This window comes from Piliocolobus tephrosceles, chromosome 4 (assembly GCF_002776525.5).
Source record: "Piliocolobus tephrosceles isolate RC106 chromosome 4, ASM277652v3, whole genome shotgun sequence".
Taxonomy (NCBI): Eukaryota; Metazoa; Chordata; class Mammalia; order Primates; family Cercopithecidae; genus Piliocolobus; species Piliocolobus tephrosceles.
Genome location: NC_045437.1, coordinates 73,210,405 through 73,233,731, shown reverse-complemented (window position 1 = coordinate 73,233,731; position 23,327 = coordinate 73,210,405). Strand labels below are relative to the sequence as shown.

Here is a 23,327-nt window from a genome sequence, read left to right as displayed (position 1 = left end):
AGCAATTGTGTTTTATAAAATCTTGTCTGAGATGGCAAGTAAATAATTATCAGCAGAGATATTTTCAGGAAACATGTGACATTTAACAAATGGGAACATTTTACCTATGTGTAGAAGTAAGTGTCATGTTCTAAATCCTAAGTCAAGACTGTGATGAATGAAAGGTAATGGATCTGGCACTGACTCTGTCATTTAAAACTTAAGATGGATGGGGGCAGGAAGGAGAGGAAATAGTCACTGGTTCCTCTGGCAGGCTTCTAACACTATTTTCCTCAGAGACTAACGTGAGATAATGCATGTGGAAAGGGCTCTGAAAATGAGATAAAGTATCTGTTATTTCATCCTGCAACATCCGGGGAAGTCTTGGTGCCTGCTTCCACAATCACTTCTAGCTACGTGGCAGACTACAATGGAAGCCATCAGCAAGATTTTCCATTTCTTTTAAGAATGGATGGGGGAGGCTCAAACAGGAAGCTGGGTGGAAAGGGGAAGACTAGAGGAGGAAAAAAGAGACAGGGAAGCAGGAGCTAATTTTTCTCTGTTTCCAAGATCTCAGAGAACCCAACACTCCCCAGGTATAGCCTAAAAACTAAGCTCTACGAATTCATTTATGTGTCTCAGTTCTTTTGAAGGGTATTTACCTTCCTTCATAACTTATCACTGTAGAAGATGCACCACACAGATTTTTACCCAGATGAGAAGGCAGTAACAATCTTACTTCAAAGCTTAAAGTATTAGTCTTATGAGCCAAACTGAAGAGAGAAATTACAAATCAGATGAATTTAACTCAACAGTTTAAATTATGAAACATTGAACTAAAGGTTGCTAGAGTTAAATGTAAAACCAAGAGTAAAAGCTGAATCTTATCAATATAAAGTCTGCTTTTTCTTAATTTATTGATTTTATTTTATTTTTGAGATGGAGTGTTGCTCTGTCACACAGGCTGACTCACTGCAACCTCTGCCTCTCAGGGTCAAGCTATTCTCCTGCCTCAGCTTCCCAAGTAGCTGGGATTACAGGCACCCGCTACCACACTTGGCTAATTTTTGTATTTTTAGTAGAGATGGGGTTTCACCATGTTGGTCAGGCCAGTCTCGAACTCCTGACCTCAAGTGATGCCCCCCACCTCAGCCTCCCAAAGTGCTGGGATTACAGGCGTGAGCCACTGCGACCGGCCAAGTCTGCTTTTTCAATTGTTCACCAGATTGAAAATAATAGTATATTTATGGGATGGCCACATCTTCACTTCAGTTAAACAGCCAGGTTCAACGGAAGAGTTAAAAATGAATTAAATGACCAGAAACTAGGCCATGTGCAAACTGTCATAAATTCCTGAATTTAGATAACTCCCAGAAAAGTTCTAATTAAACAGAAAAAAACTTTGTCAATGTTTTATGTTTTTTATTTCTGCAATATAATAGCATTCAATCTCAGTTTATATAACCATATATTATGTAGTTGAAGTATTAAACACTGACCTTTGTAAAAATCTTGGTCTAATATAATTTAATCAAGATGTGAAAGGTTTCTGCAGATCAATTTCTTCCTAGCTTATCCCTGGCCTTTAAGTCTCATGTGAAATTTGTATTTTCTGATTCTTGCTGCATTTTGTAAGGAGCAGGCAGTGGGGTGGTGAGGCTTCAAGTTTAAGTTTTATTTACTATAGAAAAATCTGTTATAATGCATTTGTTTTTCACTGTATATTAAGTCATACTCTACAGAATATAACAATTCATAAAAGCTTATATATTGTACAACAGTGTGAATGTATTTAACATTACTGAACTGTATGCTTAATACTGGTTAAGATAGTAAATTTTATGTTATGTATATTTTACCCTTATTAAAAATATCTTATTGTAGACTTATTCATCAGCACTCATGGAATAAAGGGAGTTCTCCTCATTTTAATGATGTGCTATGATTTTAGTTTAATTGAATAGTGTTGTATGGGAGGTTCCTCCAGTTATCTGACCCTAAGGGTTATTGAATGGCTCAAAACACATCAAGATAAGGCAAAAAAAAAAAAAAAAAAGCCCGAACAAACCGCATCCTCGTCCAGCAAAGAAAAACCACCACCACTCAAAAGCCAGATTATGGCCAGGCACTGATGACAAATTCAAATCAATATGACATTGATGGAAAATTTTCAAAGTAACTGACCACTCAGTTTGAATTTCTTAAAAAATGTTTGTTTTCCATGATTAATTTATAATTATATAAGGTGTTTAAGAATTAAGATTTGAAATAGCTGGGAAGATAAAGGAAAGGATAATTTATTAAGTAGAAATTACACTGCATTTTTAAAATGGATAAGAAATGAAATATGGGACAGATTCAAAACTTACTGCTGCTCAACATCTGTTTTTGGCTTAGTTCTGTAAAGGCCTGCGTAATTTCTGCCATTCTTTAAATGCAAATATACTAGGGGAGAATTACAGCACCTATTCAGAATAGATTGTTGGGGGTGGGTAAGAGTTAAATGCCTTTCTCCAGGGATAACGTAACACACTCAGAGGCTTGGCCTGAGTCATGTTTACTGAAGCATCGAGTGGGTTACATCCTTTCCCTAAGGGGGACCAGTGCAAGTTTCCTGCCTGCACGGCACAGGAGAGCAAACTTCTACAGACAGACCAAGGCTTCCACTTGCTGCTGACACATGGAACTGAGGTGAAATTGTGCTCCACGATTGTATACGTTTCATAACGTTCAAGAGACGAGACTCAGGTCATCAAAATGAAAGCCCTCATCTTTGCAGCTGCTGGCCTCCTGCTTCTGTTGCCCACTTTTTGTCAGAGCGGTAAGCAATTTTCTCAGGGGGTAGGATGGGGACATGCGTTCCTGTTACAAATTAAGAGTCAACTGAACCTAGCTTTCTTTGCATCTCACACAAACTGCAAACCCCAAAGGCAGTTTGATCTTTATTATTAAAAGGTAGAACCATGGAAATGAACATCTATAGTTCATTCACTCTATTCAAACCTGGTAAAAGACTAAGTGTTCCCTCCTGATGTTTAAAAATGTGTGGCATATTCAAGATTTTAGATGTCTACAATTAAGTCAGGGAGCAATTTTGAAAGATGTTTTGTGTTTGTAAGAATTTTCTCTTCTGGTTAAGCAAAGATGGCACTTTTTCAAGGGATTAAAAAATACATCCTGTGTTTATACCTCTTGATGAGACATAAATGGGAGAAACAAGAATATTGCCAGAAAGAGAAAGTCATCTGCTTTCAATAGCTGGCAATGCTAATAAGTCAGTATTTCCAAAAGGAATGACCTTTTTTGACTTTCAGTGGGGAGTTCTCCCTACCCTCATATATGATTTTTTAATTTTAGAAATAAGGTCTCTCAAATACTATTATCCAACTTCGAATGTACTTTCCACTTTACCCATCACGATGTTGGCCTGAAGCCTCCTGCTTTTTCCAAAAATAACAAATTTGGGATAGGTCTGTACCTGTCACTTTTTATTAGGTCACACACTCCAGTCAACATTGTTAGGAGTGGGAGAGGCAAAGACTGGACATAGCAAGGGAAACAAAAACAGAAAACAATGCTTTCTAAAGGAACATTGCTTAAATTCACAGTTGGAATCGCTGAGTTGTTGCTGAGAGCTCTAAGAGAATCTGTGGTGATTAGCAGTAAGCACATGTGGGATTTATGAAGAGAGTAAGTGCACGCTCTTTCTGGGAGTAGATGGGCCAATATGTTAAGAAGCAGAATTGCAAAAGAAACAAGGTTTTTGGGGGTGGTTCCTTCAAGACACTAGTAGGGGTTGATGGAGGTGAAAACGGGGGCCTCTGAAGGAAACAAAGAGGCAGTGAATTTGCTTTCTTCCATAGGGGTGGGGGAGAAATGTGAGGGGAGAAAGCAGCAAGCTTGTCCAACTTGCCTTATTTTGTTGTGGTTTTGTTTTGCTTTAGGCTTTTAGCAGCCTGAAGCCATGGTTTTTAGTTTCTGTCTCTAGCGATAAATGGAAAAGATGGATGAGGAAGGGGCTTTACTGGTTCAACTAGAAACAGAAACTGTGAATGAATCCATGACAGTATTCTCTCCTTTGGACACCCCTGAGAGGCCGGAGTTCATTCACTTTGGATTAGTTCTTCAAGAACTTTTCCCAGACAGAAAACATTTTGGAAACATTATGCCCAATGGAGGCCTCTATGAAGAATTAAAATACATAAAAAAAATTTAACAATGAGTACAATTCATAAGGAAAACCAGGCTCTGAGGAATAAAAGACTTATTTAAGTGGAACCAGATCTGGCATTCTCGTGGAAAATGGAATCAAATCAACTTTTCCACAAAACACAGGCACTGTTTTGCATGTCTAGAGGCATGATGTCTTGCTAAATCCCAGAAATTTTCTGAAAACGGACAAACACTTGGTTTTAACAGCTTTTTAAAATCAGGCTAATAACTTGTATGGCATGATCTTCAGCCACCATTGTCTAACTTTGTGCCTGTCTTCAAAGGCACTTCTCTTTGGGTGATGTCAGATGCAAGAACTTTTCCAAAATGCAAAAGTGAGCAGAAGGGTTTGTGTGTCACACACACCTTCCAAGATCACCTCTAAATACAGGCACGGAAGAATGCTGCCTCCCGCATTTTTCTTTCATTTTCTTTAATCTACCTTTTCTTAAATGATACCTGATCACCTCCATACCCTCAGTTATCAGGCTACACTTCCTCTATTTCACACTGTGAATTCAGCTTGTGCAATCTCAGGTTTACGCGGAGGGTTTCCATTTCACCCGGGAGCTAACTGCTAGAGATTAAAGCAAGAAGAGAAACTGGCTCTGTATGAAACACAGGTTACTAAACACGAACTTCAAGTATTGAATATGGAGGAATTTTGAGGCCATGGGACAAGATGCAATGGCCCGGTACTGGCATTTTAAATCGATAAGAATGAGGTTTATATTTGGCATAGAAGTCTATCTTAAAGGTAACATTAGAAATCTGAGAGAATCTATCTTCTATACATGTGAAAGGGTTACAAAAAGTTATATAATAATAAATGTTCAGGTTTGAGCTTTAAGATTTTGTTTTTGAAATTGCAGGAATTAGGATTATTAACATCAACATGCCAAGGAACACCAAATATTGATAGCATATAGTTGGTGTGTTTCTATCTTTTAAAGAATTCATTTCCAACTTCTTAGGTCCTCATACCGATTTCATCTTCTGATTTTTCCTCCTTTGTTTCCTCTTCCCTTAAAATCTGTCATTATCCCTAAAGTCCACCTTTGCATTCTTTCTTCTCATAACTCTCCCTAGGGCATCTCAACCACTTCCACTAAATTAAACGCGAGCCTAAATGCAGACTACAATAAACCATGCCTCTAATTTGGGCTCCTGGAATTTTGGACCCACATCTAGTCTCCTAAACAGTTGCTGGACGTTTTACACACTAATATTCCACCAGCAACTCATCCTCAGTCAGACTAAAAACAGATTGTAGCTTCTCCCCCATCCTGCCCCCTTGTCTCTTCCTCCAACTCAGTTAATGGCATCCTCTCCCTCCAAGTCATCTAGAGTAGAAACCTGACTCATTATTGCTTCCTGCCTCTCCCTCACTGCACCCCAAAGCCAATCAGATGCCAAGTCCCTTTGAGCCGCCATCAGTCTCGTGTTCGCCTCTGCCTTTCCATGACCACTGTTCTAGCTCAGTAACTCACTGAGCTATGAATGATAACAGTAGCCTCCAAATCAGGTCCCCTTGCCTCTAATTTCTTACCTTTTCAATCTATTCTCTAAACTATTACCTAAGACATCTTAAAAACAAGTCAAAATAATGGCTATATTAGTTTCCTGTTGCTGCTATATCAAATTACTACAAATTGAGTGGCTTAAGACAACAGATTATATTTCTGGAGATCAGAGGTCTTAAAATCAAGGCCGTTGTGGGATTGTGTTCATTCTGGAGGCTCTAGGAGAGACTCAGCTATCTTGCTTTTTTCAGCTTCTAGAAGCTGCCTACACTCCTTGGCTTATGACCCTTTCTTCCATCTTCAAAGCCAGCAGCATAGTGTCTTCAAATCTCTGACTTTGACCCTCTTACCTTCCCCTTAAATGGACTCTTATATGACCCACCCAGACAATCCAGGAAAATCTCATTTTAAGATCCTTAACTAAGTTAGATCTGCAAAATTCCTTTTGCTAGGTAAAGGAACAAACATACTTGTAGTTTCCAGGAATTAGCAGGTAGAATCTTAGGGGGTGCTATTATTCTGCCTAACACAACATTCCTCTGTTCAAAATTATGTGTGCAATCCCAGCATCTGTGAATAGACATACGATTTCTTAGGACAGTTCAGAGGCCCTTCAGGAATTTAGCTGTCACTCACTCTTTAAATTTCCTTTCTCAGCTGCACCTTATTAGCATAAGACAATGCATTTTTATGCATCTTCTCCACTAGTAGCATTACTTACAGATAGAAATGGAGCCCACCTTATGCTTCTGCCCATTCATCACCAGCAGAATCTTACTCATTAAATTCCATCTTTTTATGAACCTTGCTAATCTTTGCTCAAGTTCATCTTTTCCTTGACATTTTGCTCAAACATCTGAATCTATTAAGTACTGTCGGAGTGCCTATATAGTTTACAGTCAACATGCCTATAATGTTCTGATGGGCTTTTTTGTTTCTTCCAATAGTATTATAAATACCTTACATACAAGGACTGATCATTTAGTTTTTGTTTCTGCATGAGATAGTGTTTTCTGGGGCATATGATATGTATTAAATATATGCTTGTTGAGTGACTAATCTACAATAATAACTTTTAAAATAAAAGTGATCTTAAATTCTATAATCACAGAAATTATTTATAAATAATTAAACATATTGTTTTCTTTTCTCTTGAACTATAAATTTATGTTAATACTTTCTTTCAATTACAGGCATGGAAAATGATACAAACACCTTGGCAAAGACAACCTTACATATTAAGACCTTTCGTGGAGCTCCCCCAGATTCTTTTGAAGAGTTCCCCTTTTCTGCCTTAGAAGGCTGGACAGGAGCCACCATTACTGTAAAAATTAAGTGCCCTGAAGAAAGTGCTTCACATCTCCATGTGAAAAATGCTACCATGGGGTACCTGACCAGCTCCTTAAGTACCAAACTGATACCTGCCATCTACCTCCTGGTGTTTGTAGTTGGTGTCCCGGCCAACGCCGTAACCCTGTGGATGCTTTTCTTCAGGACCAGATCCATCTGTACGACCATATTCTACACCAACCTGGCCATTGCAGATTTTCTTTTTTGTGTTACGTTGCCCTTTAAGATAGCTTACCATCTCAATGGGAACAACTGGGTATTTGGAGAGGTCCTGTGCCGGGCCACCACAGTCATCTTCTATGGCAACATGTACTGCTCCATTCTGCTCCTTGCCTGCATCAGCATCAATCGCTACCTGGCCATCGTCCATCCTTTCACCTACCGGGGCCTGCCCAAGCACACCTATGCCTTGGTAACATGTGGACTGGTGTGGACAACAGTTTTCTTATATATGCTGCCATTTTTCATCCTGAAGCAGGAATATTATCTTGTTCAGCCAGACATCACCACCTGCCATGATGTTCACAACACATGCGAGTCCTCGTCTCCCTTCCAACTCTACTACTTCATCTCCTTGGCATTCTTTGGATTCTTAATTCCATTTGTGCTTATCATCTACTGCTACACAGCCATCATCCGGACACTTGGTGCATATGATCATAGATGGTTGTGGTATGTTAAGGCGAGTCTCCTCATCCTTGTGATTTTTACCATTTGCTTTGCTCCAAGCAATATTATACTTATTATTCACCATGCTAACTACTACTACAACAACACTGATGGCTTATATTTTATATATCTCATAGCTTTGTGCCTGGGCAGCCTTAATAGTTGCTTAGATCCATTCCTTTATTTTCTCATGTCAAAAATCAGAAATCACTCTACTGCTTACCTTACAAAATAAACAGTGAAATCATCTTAGAGAACAAGGACAGCCATCACAGAGAACATCTGTTTTCACGGACAACATATGCATAGTGCAAGGAGCTCCATTTCTGAGCTCCTAAGAAATATGCTTCAAAGGTCAAACATTACAAAAGCATTACTTTTTTTTTTTTTTCTTTTTTTGAGACTGAGTCTCACTTTATCACCCAGACAGGCACGCAGTGGCGCTATCTTGGCTCACTGCAACCTCCGCCTCCCAGGTCAGCCTCCCAGGTAGCTGGGATTATACCACCACGCCCAGTTAATTTTTGTATTTTTAGTAGAGATGGGGTTTCACCATGTTGGCCAGGCTGGTGTTGAACTCCTGACCTCAAGTGATCCGCCTGCCTCGGCCTCCCAAAGTGCTAGGATTATAGGCGTGAGCCACTGAGCCAGTCAGCATTAGTAATTTTTAAAAATACTTTATCAGTATTTAAAAAACGTTAATGCAGGAGAAAAGATACCACAACTCTTTATGGAAAATGACATTTCCATTTGCCTTACTGCTACTTCAAGCTCTTTAAATTGCCATCTTCCCTGTTCTGTGAGTGGTATTGCCATCCTTGACATCTGACATCGTTTTTTATTCTTTGGTCTCTTTTGACTCTCATGCTGGTGGCTGCCTCATCAACTGATCCTATCTTTGTAGGGTCCCTCACCAGGGTTCTTTATTTAGTTTCACCTTTGCCTTCTTTTTTCTTTTTTTTAATAGAGACGGGGTCTTGCTTCGTCATCTGGCTGAAGCGCAGTGGCCTGATCATAGCTCACTTCAGCCTCCAGCTCCTGGGCTCAAGCAATCCTAATGTGTCAGCCTCCCAAGTAGCTAAGACTACAGGCATGCACCACCATACCCAACTAATTTTATTTTTTATTTTTTGCAGAGATGGAGTCTCACTTGCCCAGGCTGGTCTTGAACTCCTGGTCTCAAGTGATCTTCCTATCTCAGCCTCCCAAAGTGCTGGGACTACAGGCATGAGCCACTACACCCAGCCCACCTCTACTTTCTAAGTATTCTCTCCACTGCCAGCCTACCCTCTACTTCACAAGTCCTGCCAGATTAATCTTCCTTAGATATCAGCTAGGATACATCACTAAAACGTCTCCACTAACTCCACTGCTTCTATAATAAATCATAAATCTTTAGCCTGGCATTCAAGGCTCAATTGCTAATCCAACTTCCTGTTAAACCTTGTTTGTGATACAGGCACCAACCAAACCTCTTGTTGTGCTCGATCTCCACTCTGCCTCAGACTGAAAAGCTAGTCCTAAAGTCTTTGCCTTAATTCTGTCCATTTTTTCTTTCAAGTCCTCGAAGGACCATTCTTCCCCGATTCTCAGGCTAGAAGTGTCATTTTTCTTATCTGTACTTCCAAAGCACTTTCGTATACTTTTTATTATGGCATTTATATATAGTTCATTTATATTTAAATTTGTATTCCATGAACAATCAAGTACCATGTATAATGGAGAAAGTGCTCATCCGCTCCCTTCCTTGAGCTTCTGGGTGGTGCCAGGCCCAAATCTTTGTGGCGCCCAGCTCCATGCTTTGAATACTATGTAGCTGAATGAATTTTTAAAATCTCAAAGCAGTTAAACAGCAGGAAAGCCCATTAACTTCATACTGAAAAAGCAACATACTGTGATGATATGGGATGATGTCATTTCAGGTTGGGCATACAAAAAAAATAAGGAAGCTAAACTAAGACTATACTCACAAGGCCATTTAGAAGTTTTAAATAATGCCTCTACTGTTTTTTTTCTTTGACATAGCTTTTAATTGGGAAATGGAATTTTGTCATTAATACCCATTATATTCCTGTAAGTAAATGACTATTTTTCCCTTAACTCAGTGATTAGACAGGAGGGAAGATATTAGTGATAAGACAGCAGGGAAGATATTAGTGGTAAAGAGTGAATGGTAGTAGTGAATATAAATGGGGCTGAGCAAACTTTAAGCATAAGGGACTGCTGAGATGAATTTACAAGTCTGTAGGAATCTGCCTTGACTGTATTTCGTACTGCCCAATAAAACAATAAAAAACAATTTTAAATGTATATTTTTAAATGTGCAGAGTTTTCTATTTCATTGGACTTAAGTAAAAAGCTTCCACATGAAGGCCCTTTATAATATGTGTGTGGTTATGGAAAGAGCAAAACTCAGGTAAATACTAACGTGAGAATGAAAAACAAATCTAAAGTAAGTTTCGAGAAGATAAAAACTTAAATGGAAGAAACTGACTTCTGAAAATTAAGTCATCAATTACAACAGTTTTACCTAGGGAAAAAATACAGCAATATTCGTTAAAAGCACACAGTTTTTATGGTATATACAAGGAGCAAAACAGAACTTTTTGGTGGAGTATATAATTCATATGTCCACAAGCAAAACCTTCAATTGTAGAATAGCACACAACCCAGTCAACAGACATAGAAAAAGTGTTAAAGTCAACATGACCATTACTCAAGTCTCTTTCCAAGAGGCAAAAGGAATTTGGTGGCTACACAAGGTTATACTTGAAATACTGCTAAAGAGGACCAAGAATCCTCACCAACTTCCATCACTGTCCTCCATCTTTGATAAAACTGGGCATCCATTCTATGAATATGTTACCCATTGTGTCCTTTAATGGCTGTACGCTTTGGCACACTTTTACTTTATACTGATAATATCAGCAATATAATTTTCTTCTATTATTTTCCAAGGCCAGACCTTGGGAAGACAAGGCACAGAAATACCTTCATAAACGTACAACTGGAAACTTCTAGGAGTCAAAACAGTAGAGGATGCTGAATGTGGTGGCTTGTGCCTATAATCCCAGCTACTTGAGAGGCTGAGGTGGGAGGATCACTTGAGCCCAGGAGTTTGAGACCAGCCTGGGCAACATAGCAAGATCCTGTCTCCACAAAAAAAAAAAAAAAAAAAAAAAAAAAAGCAGAGGGGAAAATCAAGGACATTAAAGACAACATTGTCAAACAACAGAATTAGGATTTTTCCAAGAAAAAAGAACAGGCTGAGAAAAGAAAGTTTCAAAGTCAATGAACAGAGAAAGAAAACTACTTAAAAACAGGAATTTAACCAAATATGATTATTTGCTTGGACCTGCAGCATTTTAAATCTGTTTAAATCTGTTAGTAATCACCAGTATATTTCAAACCTCTGATTATATACTCTAACTGGTTTAATGCCTGAACCAGAACGCAGATCCCTAGGCTTCATATTAATGCTCTAATCACACCATGATAGCTACCGCTTCCGCACCTAGAAAGGATGCCTGACACAGAGCTGGCATGGTGTGGGCACTCAAAGGCTTCTTTCAAAGGACTCCTGTGGAGTTCTATCTCAATCTAGACTAGAATGCTCCGTCTAGGAGGGACCTATACTGCCTGCCTATGAAAGGCCTTGGGTTTGTGGAGTCAGGTTCACCTCAAAGACAAACCCCCATGTGGCTGTGGGCAGACAGGGACCCAGGTCTGTCTCTATTTGTCCTCAGAAGACCCCAACTTTGGTGTGTGAACAGAGCAGACCCTACATCTAGTAAGAACCTTGAGGCCAGGTGCTGTGGCTCACACCTGTAATCCCAGAACTTTGGGAGGCTGAGGCAGGTGGATAACCTGAAGTCAAGAGTTCAAGACCAACCTGACCAACATGATGAAACCTCGTCTCTACAAATACAAAAATTAGCTGGGCATGATGGTGGGTACCTGTAGTCCCTGCTACTCGGGAGGCTGAGGCAGGAGAATCGGTTGAACCTGGGAGGTAGAGGTTGCAGTGAGCTGATATGGTGCCACTGCACTCCAGCCTGGGTGACTGATCGAGACTCTGTCTCAAAAAAAAAAAAAAAGAACCTTGAGATCACTCACCCCTTACTTAGAAGGCAACCATAGGTGCACACAATAATACTAGCTACATTATTTAAGCCCTTTTTTTGGTGCCAGGCTCCATGCTAAATGCTATAGCTACACAAACATGTGCACATATTCTTCATTAATAGTACCTATAGTTATATATTGATATATATTATATTTACATATTGTATATTCTCATTGAACCCTCACCATAATCCTATAAGACAGGTACTATTATTCCAGCTTTATACACGCAAAAATAAACATATAGAGATTTGGTGACTTGACCAAGATCACATAACCAATTTGTGGCAAAGCCAGGATTTGATGTCTATCTTCAAAGCAAATAATTTTGTCTTCCAATGATTATAAGTTTACCATATGTCATGGCCGCAGCCACCTCAGTGGAAATATCAAGGTGAAGGCCCACTCTCCTCCTCCTGGGATGTATGGACTCCAGGCTTGTGTATGAGTCCTCACTCTCCCACTCACTGGCTGTACCTTGGCCAGGCGTCCACCCCGAGCCTCAGGCTCATTCACATCAGATGAGACAGCACCCATTCCACAGGTGGTATGAGGCTTAAATGAGAAAGACTGATGTGAGTGGGGGCGCTTGGCAAAGCGAGGAGGGTCAGGTAATGCCATTGACATTCCTGTCGGAAGGCTGGCAGTGCAGAGGGGGCCACCATGGGGGATAACTTTCTCCCGCCTTCAATGAGGCAGTGGAGTAGTGAGGATAGGATTTACATTGGTTTTTAGAAGTTTAGAAACAGTAATGATTTAATACACACACTCCTTAAAAAAATTAAAAATCCAAGCAGTACAAAAACAGAGTGAAAAAGAAATCTCCCACCCATACTAGTCTTCTAGTTCACCTTCCAGAAGGTATCCTCCCTCCAGAAATATTTTAGACACATAGAAGAGTGTGTGTGCCCCTCCCCCAACACATACACAAGTCTGTATTCATTTATGTGCACATCGCAGTGTGATTTTTTTTTTTTTTGCTTAACAACATTCAGGTTGTTTTTCGTGTTTTGTTATTGCAAATGAAGCTGCAATAAACATCTTTTCCCATCTGCCATAATACGTAATTATAATGTTTCTGAATCAGACAGACCTGAACTGTGTGTAGTCTCAGGATTAATTACCTTTTAGATAGCTTTAATTTTGTTTTATTTAATTTAATTTATTTATTTTGAGACGGAGCCTTGCTCTGTCGCCCAGGTTGGAGTGCAATGGCGCGATCTCGGCTCACTGCAACCTCTGCCTCCTCGGTTCAAGAGATTCTTGTGCCTCAACCTCCCAAGTAGCTGGGATTATAAGCGTGGACCAGCACACCTGGCTAATTTTGTATTTTTTTTCGTTTGTTCTAAGTAGAGATGGGGTTTCGCCATGTTTGCCAGGTTGGTCTCGAAGTCCTGGCCTCAAGTGATCCACCTGCCTCGGCTTCCCAGTGAGCCACTGTGCCCGGTCACGTTTTAGATAGCTTTCAACAAGTTACTTAATCTTGGCTTCATTATGTGTAAGATGGCAATAATGATGGCAAAATGGTTCAGAAGGCTGTTATGAACTGTTGTGATGATTAAATGAGATGATATACATGAGTATCTAATATCATGCCTGACAAATAGTAAGTTCTCAATAAATGTTTGCATTAACCAAGGATGTTTTTCCTGTTTCGAATGAGGCAGTTCCTAGGTTCTAAAGACCTAGACAGAGGAGACAACCACCCTTTCAGTTGGGTTTGCACCTGAAGACATGGCAGCCATAAGTGGCTAGGTCCCAGGTGGCATCACTCTCACTCTTAGGTGACAGATCACATCAGCCTCACCACTCAGGCCACTGGCCTTATCACAGAGGCCAGTCTTTGTGGGACTCCTTATAATAGCGGTACAAGCTGTGTACTCAGAAAAAGCCACTAGTCTTCAAGAGGACAGCTTCTGCTCTACCTCCACACCAACTTCTCTTAGGATTCTAGTCCCTGACAGTCTCCAACATCCATGAATCAATCTGTGTATCTCTCTATTTGACACTTTGCACACCCTTATCTTTACAATTACTTATCTGTTCCATGTGACAATGTCCACTGCCTCAATCAGTTTCTAAGCATTTTGAAGATAAGGTCAGAGAACATTCAAATGGTGTTATGTGTCGCTCTGTATCCCCATCTTCTCTACCAGAAGCTATGGACTGAACTGTGCATGTAGTATCTACTAAGGAAATAGTCAATGAATTGAACTCTGAACAAGAACTCACCTACAAATGAGTTTTTAGTCAAAGAATTAAAGCAATAAATAGCTCTGGAGCTGGTTTCCCGCTATGTTTGGTACCAGGAAAATAACAGCTTTATTATTTCCATTCTGATTCATGGGTAATTGTTGGGACAAGAAGCTCATGAGATTTAACGTAAATGGGTCAAATCCTCCTCCTTCCCTCCCCCTGCCACCCAGCCTGTAAAATTTAAAAGAAACAGATACACTAAAACTTACTCCGAGTTTCTGTGATTTAGCATGGTATAAAACATCCTGGTAGTGCTGGGCATGGGCTGGGTCCACATCACTAATATTCGCAGTAGGTAGGAGCAAAGTTTCTAAAGTCCTCAAAGGATTCCCTTCATCAATAGCTGCATTGATGTGCCCTACAGCTACAACTCCTAGAAAATGAAGAAGTAGTTTTCCTTTTAAGTCACAGTACATTATAACTTCTCTAGTATCACCTATTGCAAAAGGCTAATAAACTAGTACAGCAAGTTTGTAGGATGCAAGATCCAGGCACAAAACAAATTATGTTTCTATACACTCATAATAAGCAATCTGAAAATATAATTAAGAATACATTCAATTCATAATAGAGTGCAACTACAAATACATTATAATTATAAATAGAATAAATATTTAGATATAATTTAATGAAAGAAACATAAGACATGTATACTGAAAACTATAAAACACCATGGGAAAAAACTTAAAGACAACTTAAATAAATGAAAAGATAGCCCACGTTCATGAATTGGAAGATTTAATATTGCTAAGATGGAAATACTTCTTCTTCTTCTTTTTTTTTTTTTTTTTTGTTGAGACGGAGTCTTGCTTTGTCGCCCGGGCTGGAGTGCAGTGGCCGGATCTCAGCTCACTGCAAGCTCTGCCTCCCGGGTTTAGGCCATTCTCCTGCCTCAGCCTCCGGAGTAGCTGGGACTACAGGCGCCTGCCACCTCGCCTGGCTAGTTTTTTGTATTTTTAGTAGAGACGGGGTTTCACCGTGTTAGCTAGGATGGTCTCGATCTCCTGACCTCGTGATCCGCCCGTCTCAGCCTCCCAAAGTGCTGGGATTACAGGCTTGAGCCACCGCGCCCGGCTAATACTTCTTAAATTGATCTACAGATTCAATGTGACTTCTATCAAGGTCCCAGTTGCTGGGTTTTTTTTTTTTTTTTTTTGAGAGAGTCTTGCTCTGTCCCCCAGGCTGGAGTGCAGTGGCATGATCTCGGCTCACTGCCACCTCCGCCTCCCGTGTTCAAGAGATTCTTGTGCCTCAGCCTCCTGAGTAGCTCTCTACATTCTGACCAACACTTGTTATTGTCTTTTTTATTACAGTCATCCTAGTGGGTGTGAAGTGGTATCACATTGTGGTTCGGATTTGCATTTTTCTAGTGACTAACGATTTTGAGCATCTTTTCATGTGTTTATTTTCCCTTCGTACATCATCTTTAAAGAAATGAAATGTCTATTCAAGTCCCAGCTACTTGGGAGGCTGAGGCAGGAGGATCGTTTGAATCCAGGAGGCAGAGGTTGCAGTGAGCCAAGATTGCACTACTGCACTCTAGCCTGGGTGACAGAGTAAGACTCTGTTCCCCCCGCCAAAAAAAAAAAAATATATATATATATATATACATACATATATATATATATAGAGAGAGAGAGAGAGAGAGAAAGAGAGAGAGAGAGACTGACTATAGGGTTCACAAATGAAAAGCACAGTGATTTGCCGGGCACGGTGGCTCAAGCCTGTAATCCCAGCACTTTGGGAGGCCGAGACGGGCGGATCACGAGGTCAGGAGATCGAGACCATCCTGGCCAACACGGTGAAACCCGTCTCTACTAAAAAATACAAAAAACTAGCCGGGCGAGGTGGCGGGCGCCTATAGTCCCAGCTACTTGGGAGGCTGAGGCAGGAGAATGGCATGAACCCGGGAGGCGGAGCTTTCAGTGAGCTGAGATCTGGCCACTGCACTCCAGCCTGGGCAACAGAGTGAGACTCCGTCTCAAAAAAAAAAAAAAAAAAAAAAAAAGAAAAAGAAAAGCACGGAAGTCAAACTATGAAACCCGAAAAGTTTTTGCAATTCTGACAAAACGGATCTATCTAGAGGTTACTTCTCAACACGTTATTATTAAAAAATAAACTATCATCCATTCATAAAAATATGCATTTAGATAGACACACACACACACATATATAACACATATACACACACTGCCAAGGGGCTTTTGCTTCCTAGATTAGTACTGACAGACAAGGACTGTTAAAGAAACTAGATATTAATGAACAATAAGCTTAGAATATTAGCATTTTTAAGGTCAAACTTCACATTTCTCATTTTTTCCATTAGATTTCATCTAAAATGATCACCAGTCACTTCACAAATGTGACATGCCATGAAATAGAATGAGTACTTCTCATTTTTAAAAAACAGTATCTCTAGCTTGACATTCAAGTAAAGGTAAAATATTTAGCTAAATATTTCTTGAATAGATGAGCCCATAACCACCACTTCGTTAAGAATGAAAAGATTTACCTGTAAGAAGAATAAAAGCATCTAAAACTCCTAGAAATCATTCCAGACTATAATACTTAAATATGTTTGAAGAAAAAGCAAAAGTATTTATCTAATGTGCAAGTTATACTATCTGTAAATATTGAGAGAACTCTGGAAAGTCTAAGTATTATCTACATGCAAGGTACTCTCGTTTTACCCTGTAGAATTTATAAACTGGAGTGCATGGAATATTTAGTGCCATTCTCTGGTCACCCCCCTTGGGTAAACTGTTCTAAATACCTTTAAAACACCCCATCCAAAAATGGTCTTAACAGAACCAAGGCTGATCACCTGGAAATGAGTGCATTTCAGCTGACTTGATTGAAATCACCTGCTAAAGTTGTTGTCTGCTGCGTTTCTAAGAATACAAGCTGCTGAGGTCATAGTGAATGATATCATAGGAGCTGAAAGATTACCCAGAAGCCCTCTGGGAACATGTGCATCACTTCCTCTGTTTATAAATAAAAGAGAAATCCTATTTGAACAAAGATTGCTGAGCTTCACTCACCCATGGTCCACTTCTTTATATCAACACGTGTTACGATAACATTCTAGTCTACAAGAGAGTGGGCGTTCTTTTAGAGTTCAGGTATTTGAGGCAGCAGATGAGGTAACCTACGCAGAATTGTACCTAACAAATTTAAAGAGCAAAAACTCAAAGAAGAAAACTTTCTGATGTAGGCTATATGGTTAAAATAATGCTCCTTGACGGGTCTACTGGGAAAAGCAAATTTTTCAGTAAGAAATCAACAGAACCTGAGGAAATGCACTCAGTAGCTAGCTTCTCCATTAAATTCACCTTCTATATTTCTCATTTTCCATTAGCTCCTTCTCTCCATCACAACTCAGATATGGAATTAGATCTCAGAGCACGTGGCAAGAATAAGGTGGGGAAGCAAAAGTAATGCACCTTCAAAACGTCCATGAAAAATTCTCAGCTCTTCAGATGACTTAATTACTACACTGATCAATTCCTGCCTGGTTACAATGGTGTATTTTAGAAATTTTAGATTTTTGAGCAATTGCCTAAATATGATACCAAACTCAATACTTCAGGAACGCCGGGCGCGGTGGCTCAAGCCTGTAATCCCAGCACTTTGGGAGGCCGAGACGGGCGGATCACGAGGTCAGGAGATCGAGACCATCCTGGCTAACACGGTGAAACCCCGTCTCTACTAAAAAATACAAAAAACTAGCCAGGCGAGGTGGCAGGCGCCTGTAGTCCCACCTACTCGGGAGGCTGAGGCAGGAGAATGGCCTAAACCCGGGAGGCGGAGCTTGTAGTGAGCTGAGATCAGGCCACTGCACTCCAGCCTGGGCCACAGAACGAGACTCTGTCTCAAAAAAAAAAAGAAGAAAAAAAAAAAATACTTCAGGAACTAATTTGACAAAAAAATAAATAAAATAAAATAAAATAAAACCAAAACACAGATAAATTAAATACTCTGTATTAAAGTTCCTAAATTCCAGAAAGGAAATATTAATGTCTGAAATGCCTTTTCTGGTTATGGCATATGTCCTTTATGACAAGATATTTAACAGAAGTGTTATAGTGGCTGTGTGAAATGTCCTAGGGAGAATAACTTAGCAGTGCTGTTACCTTGATAGATAAAAGCCACAGCAATCAAATGAGATTTTTGCTTAAAAATAATATCTATTTACAATTCTCTAAATTATGCAAATGTTACTTGTCTTTTTTCCCCAGTAATCAAATAAAGCAAAGGCTCTATTTGATAGTCAAGAACAAAAATGGCATTTTCCCCCTTTTAATCAATGTCAACTCCACAGTCCTTCAGCACTGAGAACTAACATACCTTCATTTGTATAAGCAGCACATACAGAAATAACCAAAGCAGAACTGAAGCATGGGTATTGCCAAGAATTGAGGAAAAAGCTAGAAAGCAAAGATGAGATGTGAGTCTTTGTTTTGCCTACCAAAAAAAAGGAGTCCTACTTCTTGGGTGGCAGTTACCATAGCAACCAAACCACTGCTGAAGGAGATTCAGAGGAGTAAGACAGAGGTTGTGGAGAAGGGCAGAAGGCTGGGGGACTCAGCTCTGTAGCAGGACACTAGGAGCAGTAGTGGTCCCCCAACCCCCGCCTGATGTTGAACATCTGCTCAAATTACAGCTTGCGTCTTGACTAATGTCTGGCAAGAACCATAAACTCCCAAGCCAAGTGTCAGAAAAGAGCTAAGTGGGCTGTGAGCAAGCTGTCTGATTGCAGAGATTTTAAATGCTTCACTGAAAGGAAATGCAGAGGCAACAGGAAGCTGTGCCATCCCAAAAGAAATTTAGATTTGTGTACAACTCGAAAAGGACAAAATGTAAGTGTCCAGGGATCAGTGTAACAGTGGTACATCCGTGGTACCTTACACAGGGTAGCACACCTGGATCGTGTTTTACAGTAGGGGCTTAAAGTGAGAATATGTTTAAAAAACAAGAACCAAAACTGGCCTTGACTTTTGGCCCAGTGCTCACAGGAAATAGCAAAGAAAAAGAAGAAAACTTTGCAAATGCAATTAATTAACAAAGTCATATGTTTTATTTCAAGAGTGATCTTAGTATTCCTAAGTTAAATACAGCATTAGAAGACCAGACCTAAGACCTTACCCAAACACACTAGAATAAAACTTAATAAGATGTGAGAGAAGTATCTGCCCACTCTATCCTCAAGCTTGGGGCAAATGAGTTAGAAAAGTCAAAGCTGGAAGGTGGAGGAGAGATCAATGATTTTAGCAACACTCATCCACTGTTGTTGACAAGTGAAAAGCTCATAAGTCACAGAAGATGGTGTTGCTTTGTTTTCATGGTGGAAAACACAGCTTGAAGCTTGAATTTGGCAATGCATACTATAGAAAAGCAGTGAATGTATGGACTGCAGAAGCTACATAGCTCCTCATTCTTCACTCTATTTTCATAAGCAAGATGCAACTGATAAAGCAGCAAGCTGACATTCAAGAAAGCATGTTTCAGGGCATATCTTCTCGAGATTGGTATGCTTTCACACTGGCAGCTTATAATTTCTAGAAACACAGCAAATCACCATGATTTGTGATCATTAAGCAACAGTTAGATTATGTTCCAATTTCTCCATTTGTGGGGCAGAAAAATCGTGTCATATTTCAAAAAAAAAAAAAATGCCCAAATAAAAGATCAAAATAAAATTGGGTGCTTAAAAATATGAGTTATTTAGCTGTCTCTGAAGTACAAATAACCAGAATATATCAGGCCTTTTACCTGTGTATTTTATTCTATTATGAATTCTTGTATAGGCTTTGTAATGTTTATAATATATTGGTACAGTGGTATAGGCATAAAATCTACATATAAGTAAAGGTATGCATATTAGCAGAGTGTGCTCGCACAAAGTTCCTTGAGTAAAAACTTAAAGCCCTAATCTAGAAAACTAAGTAGTCCAGATACCTTCTTCTTTCACTATGCTAGAGAAGGCAAGTGTCTTATACTTACGGTCATTTTCTTCTTGAATTTGAGCATTAACCATATCAATACAATTCTGAATTTCATTCCAGCTTAAGTTATCTTGTCCTTGGGATAAAACTTCTAGTTTAACAGAGAGTAGTGTGTTTGCATAACTGTGGAAGAGAAAATAATCATGATGTTAATCAGAGACATTCATTCTTTGTTTATGTTATGTTTCTCAACTATGACACAAGGTTAAACGTAGTTGTCATGAGGTTAGACAAAGAGTAGAAAGGCAAATAAAATTGTCTTGTGTAGATCTGTCAACATACACCAAGCTTACTTGTACTAATGGTGCTTTCTTAAAGTATTTTTATGAACAAATTCTGTTTAATGAAAGCTCTTCAAAATCGAAACTTGTACGTAACTCAAGCAAAACTGGAAGCTTTCAAGTCTGCGAAATTACTTTTCCCCAGTTACTAATTTTCCTCCCCTTTGTATGTCTTGGTTCTTCTCAGTCTTCAGATGATTGTTACAGGACCAAATTCAGAGTTACCATGGGTCTCAGTCTTTCTATCATCAAGGGTCCTTTTCATTATTTCTCTTGTTCCTCCCAAAATCTAAGTTTTAAAAGACCTTTTCTATTACAACCCTAATAGTCACCTTGAGGCCTAACATGCCACTGAGGAATCAGATAACATGCAAATGCAGTTCCAGAAACCTTGCTGAGTAACACAATCTTTACTGTATGCTGTCCTGAAGAGGTGGCACATGAGTTAAACCAGTATATACTGAAATTCCTTTTCACCTGCCCATTTCTCCAAAGGTTCCTAGCCAATACTCAAGAATCTCTCTTAGGCTTGGCATGGTGGCTCACACCTGTAATCCCAGCAATTTGAGAGGCTGAGTGAGAGGATCGCTTGAGCCCAGGAGTTCAAGACCAGCTTGGGCAATACAGGGAGACCCTGTCTCCATAAAAAAATACAATGAAAATTAAAAATGGTCCTCTCACCCATCATTTATGACCAATGACCCTTCTCACTGTGCATAGCCCTCTGGAAGATACAGTTTAGTCAATCACTCCAATTACTTTTTTTCTGTCTGGGGAAATTTCAGGGAAAAACTTACTCATACTGACATATTAAGAAACTTTTACTTTTCAATTATCAATTTTCCCACTTTTCAATTTTCACAGAACCAATGTTACAACCATAGGCTAACATGAACTATTCCAGCCAAAAGTAATTAAAACTAAATAGTTTACTGCGCTTTTCTTTCTTTCTTTTTTTTTTTTTTGAGAAGAGTCTCACTGTGTCTCCCAGGCTGTAGTGCAGTGGCCCCATCTTGGCTCACTGCAAGCTCCGCCTCCCGGGTTCACACCATTCTCCTGCCTCAGCCTCCCAAGTATCTGGGACTACAGGCGCCTGCCACCATGCCCGGCTAACTTTTTTTGTGTTTTTAGTAGAGACAGGGTTTCACCATGTTAGTCAGGATGATCTCGATCTCCTGACCTCGCGATCTGCCTGCCTTGGCCTCCCAAAGTGCTGGGATTACAGGTGTGAGCCACCGTGCCTGGCCTAGTGTGCTTTTATGTCTTTACACCAGGGCAATGAAGAACAATCTTCTGTGTACATAATGAGTCACTCTGCAGTTTGAATTCTCAATAGTCTCTAGGGATCTAGTAATGGCAGAGGTTAAAAGAAGAAACATTATATGAAGTCTAAAACTGTTTCCTTGGTTGTGACAAACTTTTTCAAAATTCTGCATGCTTCAAGGTGACATGCAGTGTCTTCCATAGAGAGTAGCTTGAGAGAAAAACATCATTCAAAAATAGGAAATGGTGGTAACAATTTATAGTCTGGTGCTGAATGAGGCCTCGCCAAATGCAGATGTGAAATACACTAGTAACATATAACAATACTGACCACAAGAACAAAATGGGTAAGTGTTAACTTGCACTGGTTACTGTCCCTCACAGACGAGACCACTCTAAAAGCGCAAAGTCCTTATGGGCATCCCATACACTTAATGTCTAAATGCTGACCCAACAGGAGTGAAATGGGAAAGTTAAAAATAAACACAGAAATACAACTACCCATCATTTTAAAAGAAATGAACAAAAACAAGCTATAAAGAGAGAAGATTTTTTAAAGTAACACCATTTGACCCAGCAATCCCATTACTGGGTATATACTCAAGGGATTATAAATTATTCTTCTATAAAGACACATGCACACGTATGTTTATTACAGCACTGTTCACAATAGCAAAGACTTGGAACCAACCCAAATACCCATCAATGATAGACTGGATAAAGAAAATGTGGCACATATACACCATGGAATACTATGCAGCCATAAAAAAGGATGACTTCATGTCCTTTGCAGGGACACGGATAAAGCTGGAAACCATCATTCTCAGCAAACTAACACAGGAACAGAAAACCAAACAACGCATGTTCTCACTCATAAGTAGGAGTTGAACAATGAGAACATGTGGTCACAGGGAGGGGAACAACATACACCGAGGCATGTCAGGGGGTGGGGGGCTAGGGGAAGGATAGCATTAGGAGAAATACCTAATGTAGATGATGGGTTGATGGGTGCAGCAAACCACCATGGCACATGTATACCTATGTAATAAACCTGCATGTTCTGCACATGTATCCCAGAACTTAAAGTATAATAATTAAAAAAAAAATTTTTTTTTACAAAGTAACAAAAGAGAGCTCCACAGGCTTTTCCAATCGAGTATTTCTCTCCAGTACTGAAGTTACCAACTTTGGGAAATGTGCAACAGCTTATCTAAACAGGTAAATGTCCTCTCCTCTCACTCCTTCTCTCAGTTCTCTTCACCTCATTTATGGACAGACTAGTAAGGAGTCTACTAATCTAAGAGACCTGGGAAGCTCTGAGAAGATCAGTAATCCAATTCAGTTCAGCACTTACTTACTACATGTAAAATGTGGCAAGCACTACAGGAATATTAGGAGGAAAAAGGTGCAGCCTTTATGCTTTCAGACCAGTCGGTAAGACGACAAAAATTCCAAAAAGGTATAAAAGCAGAGACAGGAAGGGCTATTAAAGTAGAGAGTCCATAAGAGTAGATATAACGGGGTTCAAAGCAAGAAGTGGAAGGGAATCCTTATTGGTGGAGCACCCTCCCTAGGACAGGCACTGAACCAAACACTGAATCCTGAAAACGGTTCTGCAAATGCACAGTGGGGCTTTCGTTTCTTTTGTTTTCATGCTTTATAGA

General features: G+C 39.7%; 2 protein-coding genes and 1 long non-coding RNA gene across 4 annotated transcripts in view; 2 read left to right on the top strand and 1 right to left on the bottom strand.

Annotated features, from left to right (window-relative positions):
• Window positions 1-23,327, bottom strand: part of IQGAP2 (IQ motif containing GTPase activating protein 2) — a 321,912-nt gene that overhangs the window by 92,568 nt on the left and 206,017 nt on the right. For both annotated transcript variants that reach the window (XM_023196443.2, XM_023196444.2), the window contains exons 12-13: window positions 20,118-20,242; window positions 14,324-14,487 (exon numbers count right to left, since the gene is read on the bottom strand). In XM_023196443.2, the coding sequence (XP_023052211.2) occupies window positions 14,324-14,487; window positions 20,118-20,242 (289 nt within the window). The remainder of the gene's footprint in view (window positions 1-14,323; window positions 14,488-20,117; window positions 20,243-23,327) is intronic.
• Window positions 2,737-8,218, top strand: F2RL2 (coagulation factor II thrombin receptor like 2). The gene is made up of 2 exons (XM_023196445.3): window positions 2,737-2,800; window positions 6,908-8,218. Exons 1-2 carry the CDS (start codon window positions 2,737-2,739, stop codon window positions 7,966-7,968), a joined length of 1,125 nt encoding a protein of 374 aa, XP_023052213.2. The 3' UTR covers window positions 7,969-8,218.
• On the top strand, window positions 17,149-19,828 carry LOC111529553. Its single transcript, XR_002727462.3, has 2 exons — window positions 17,149-17,257; window positions 18,353-19,828. It is a non-coding gene; the product is annotated as an uncharacterized LOC111529553 (long non-coding RNA).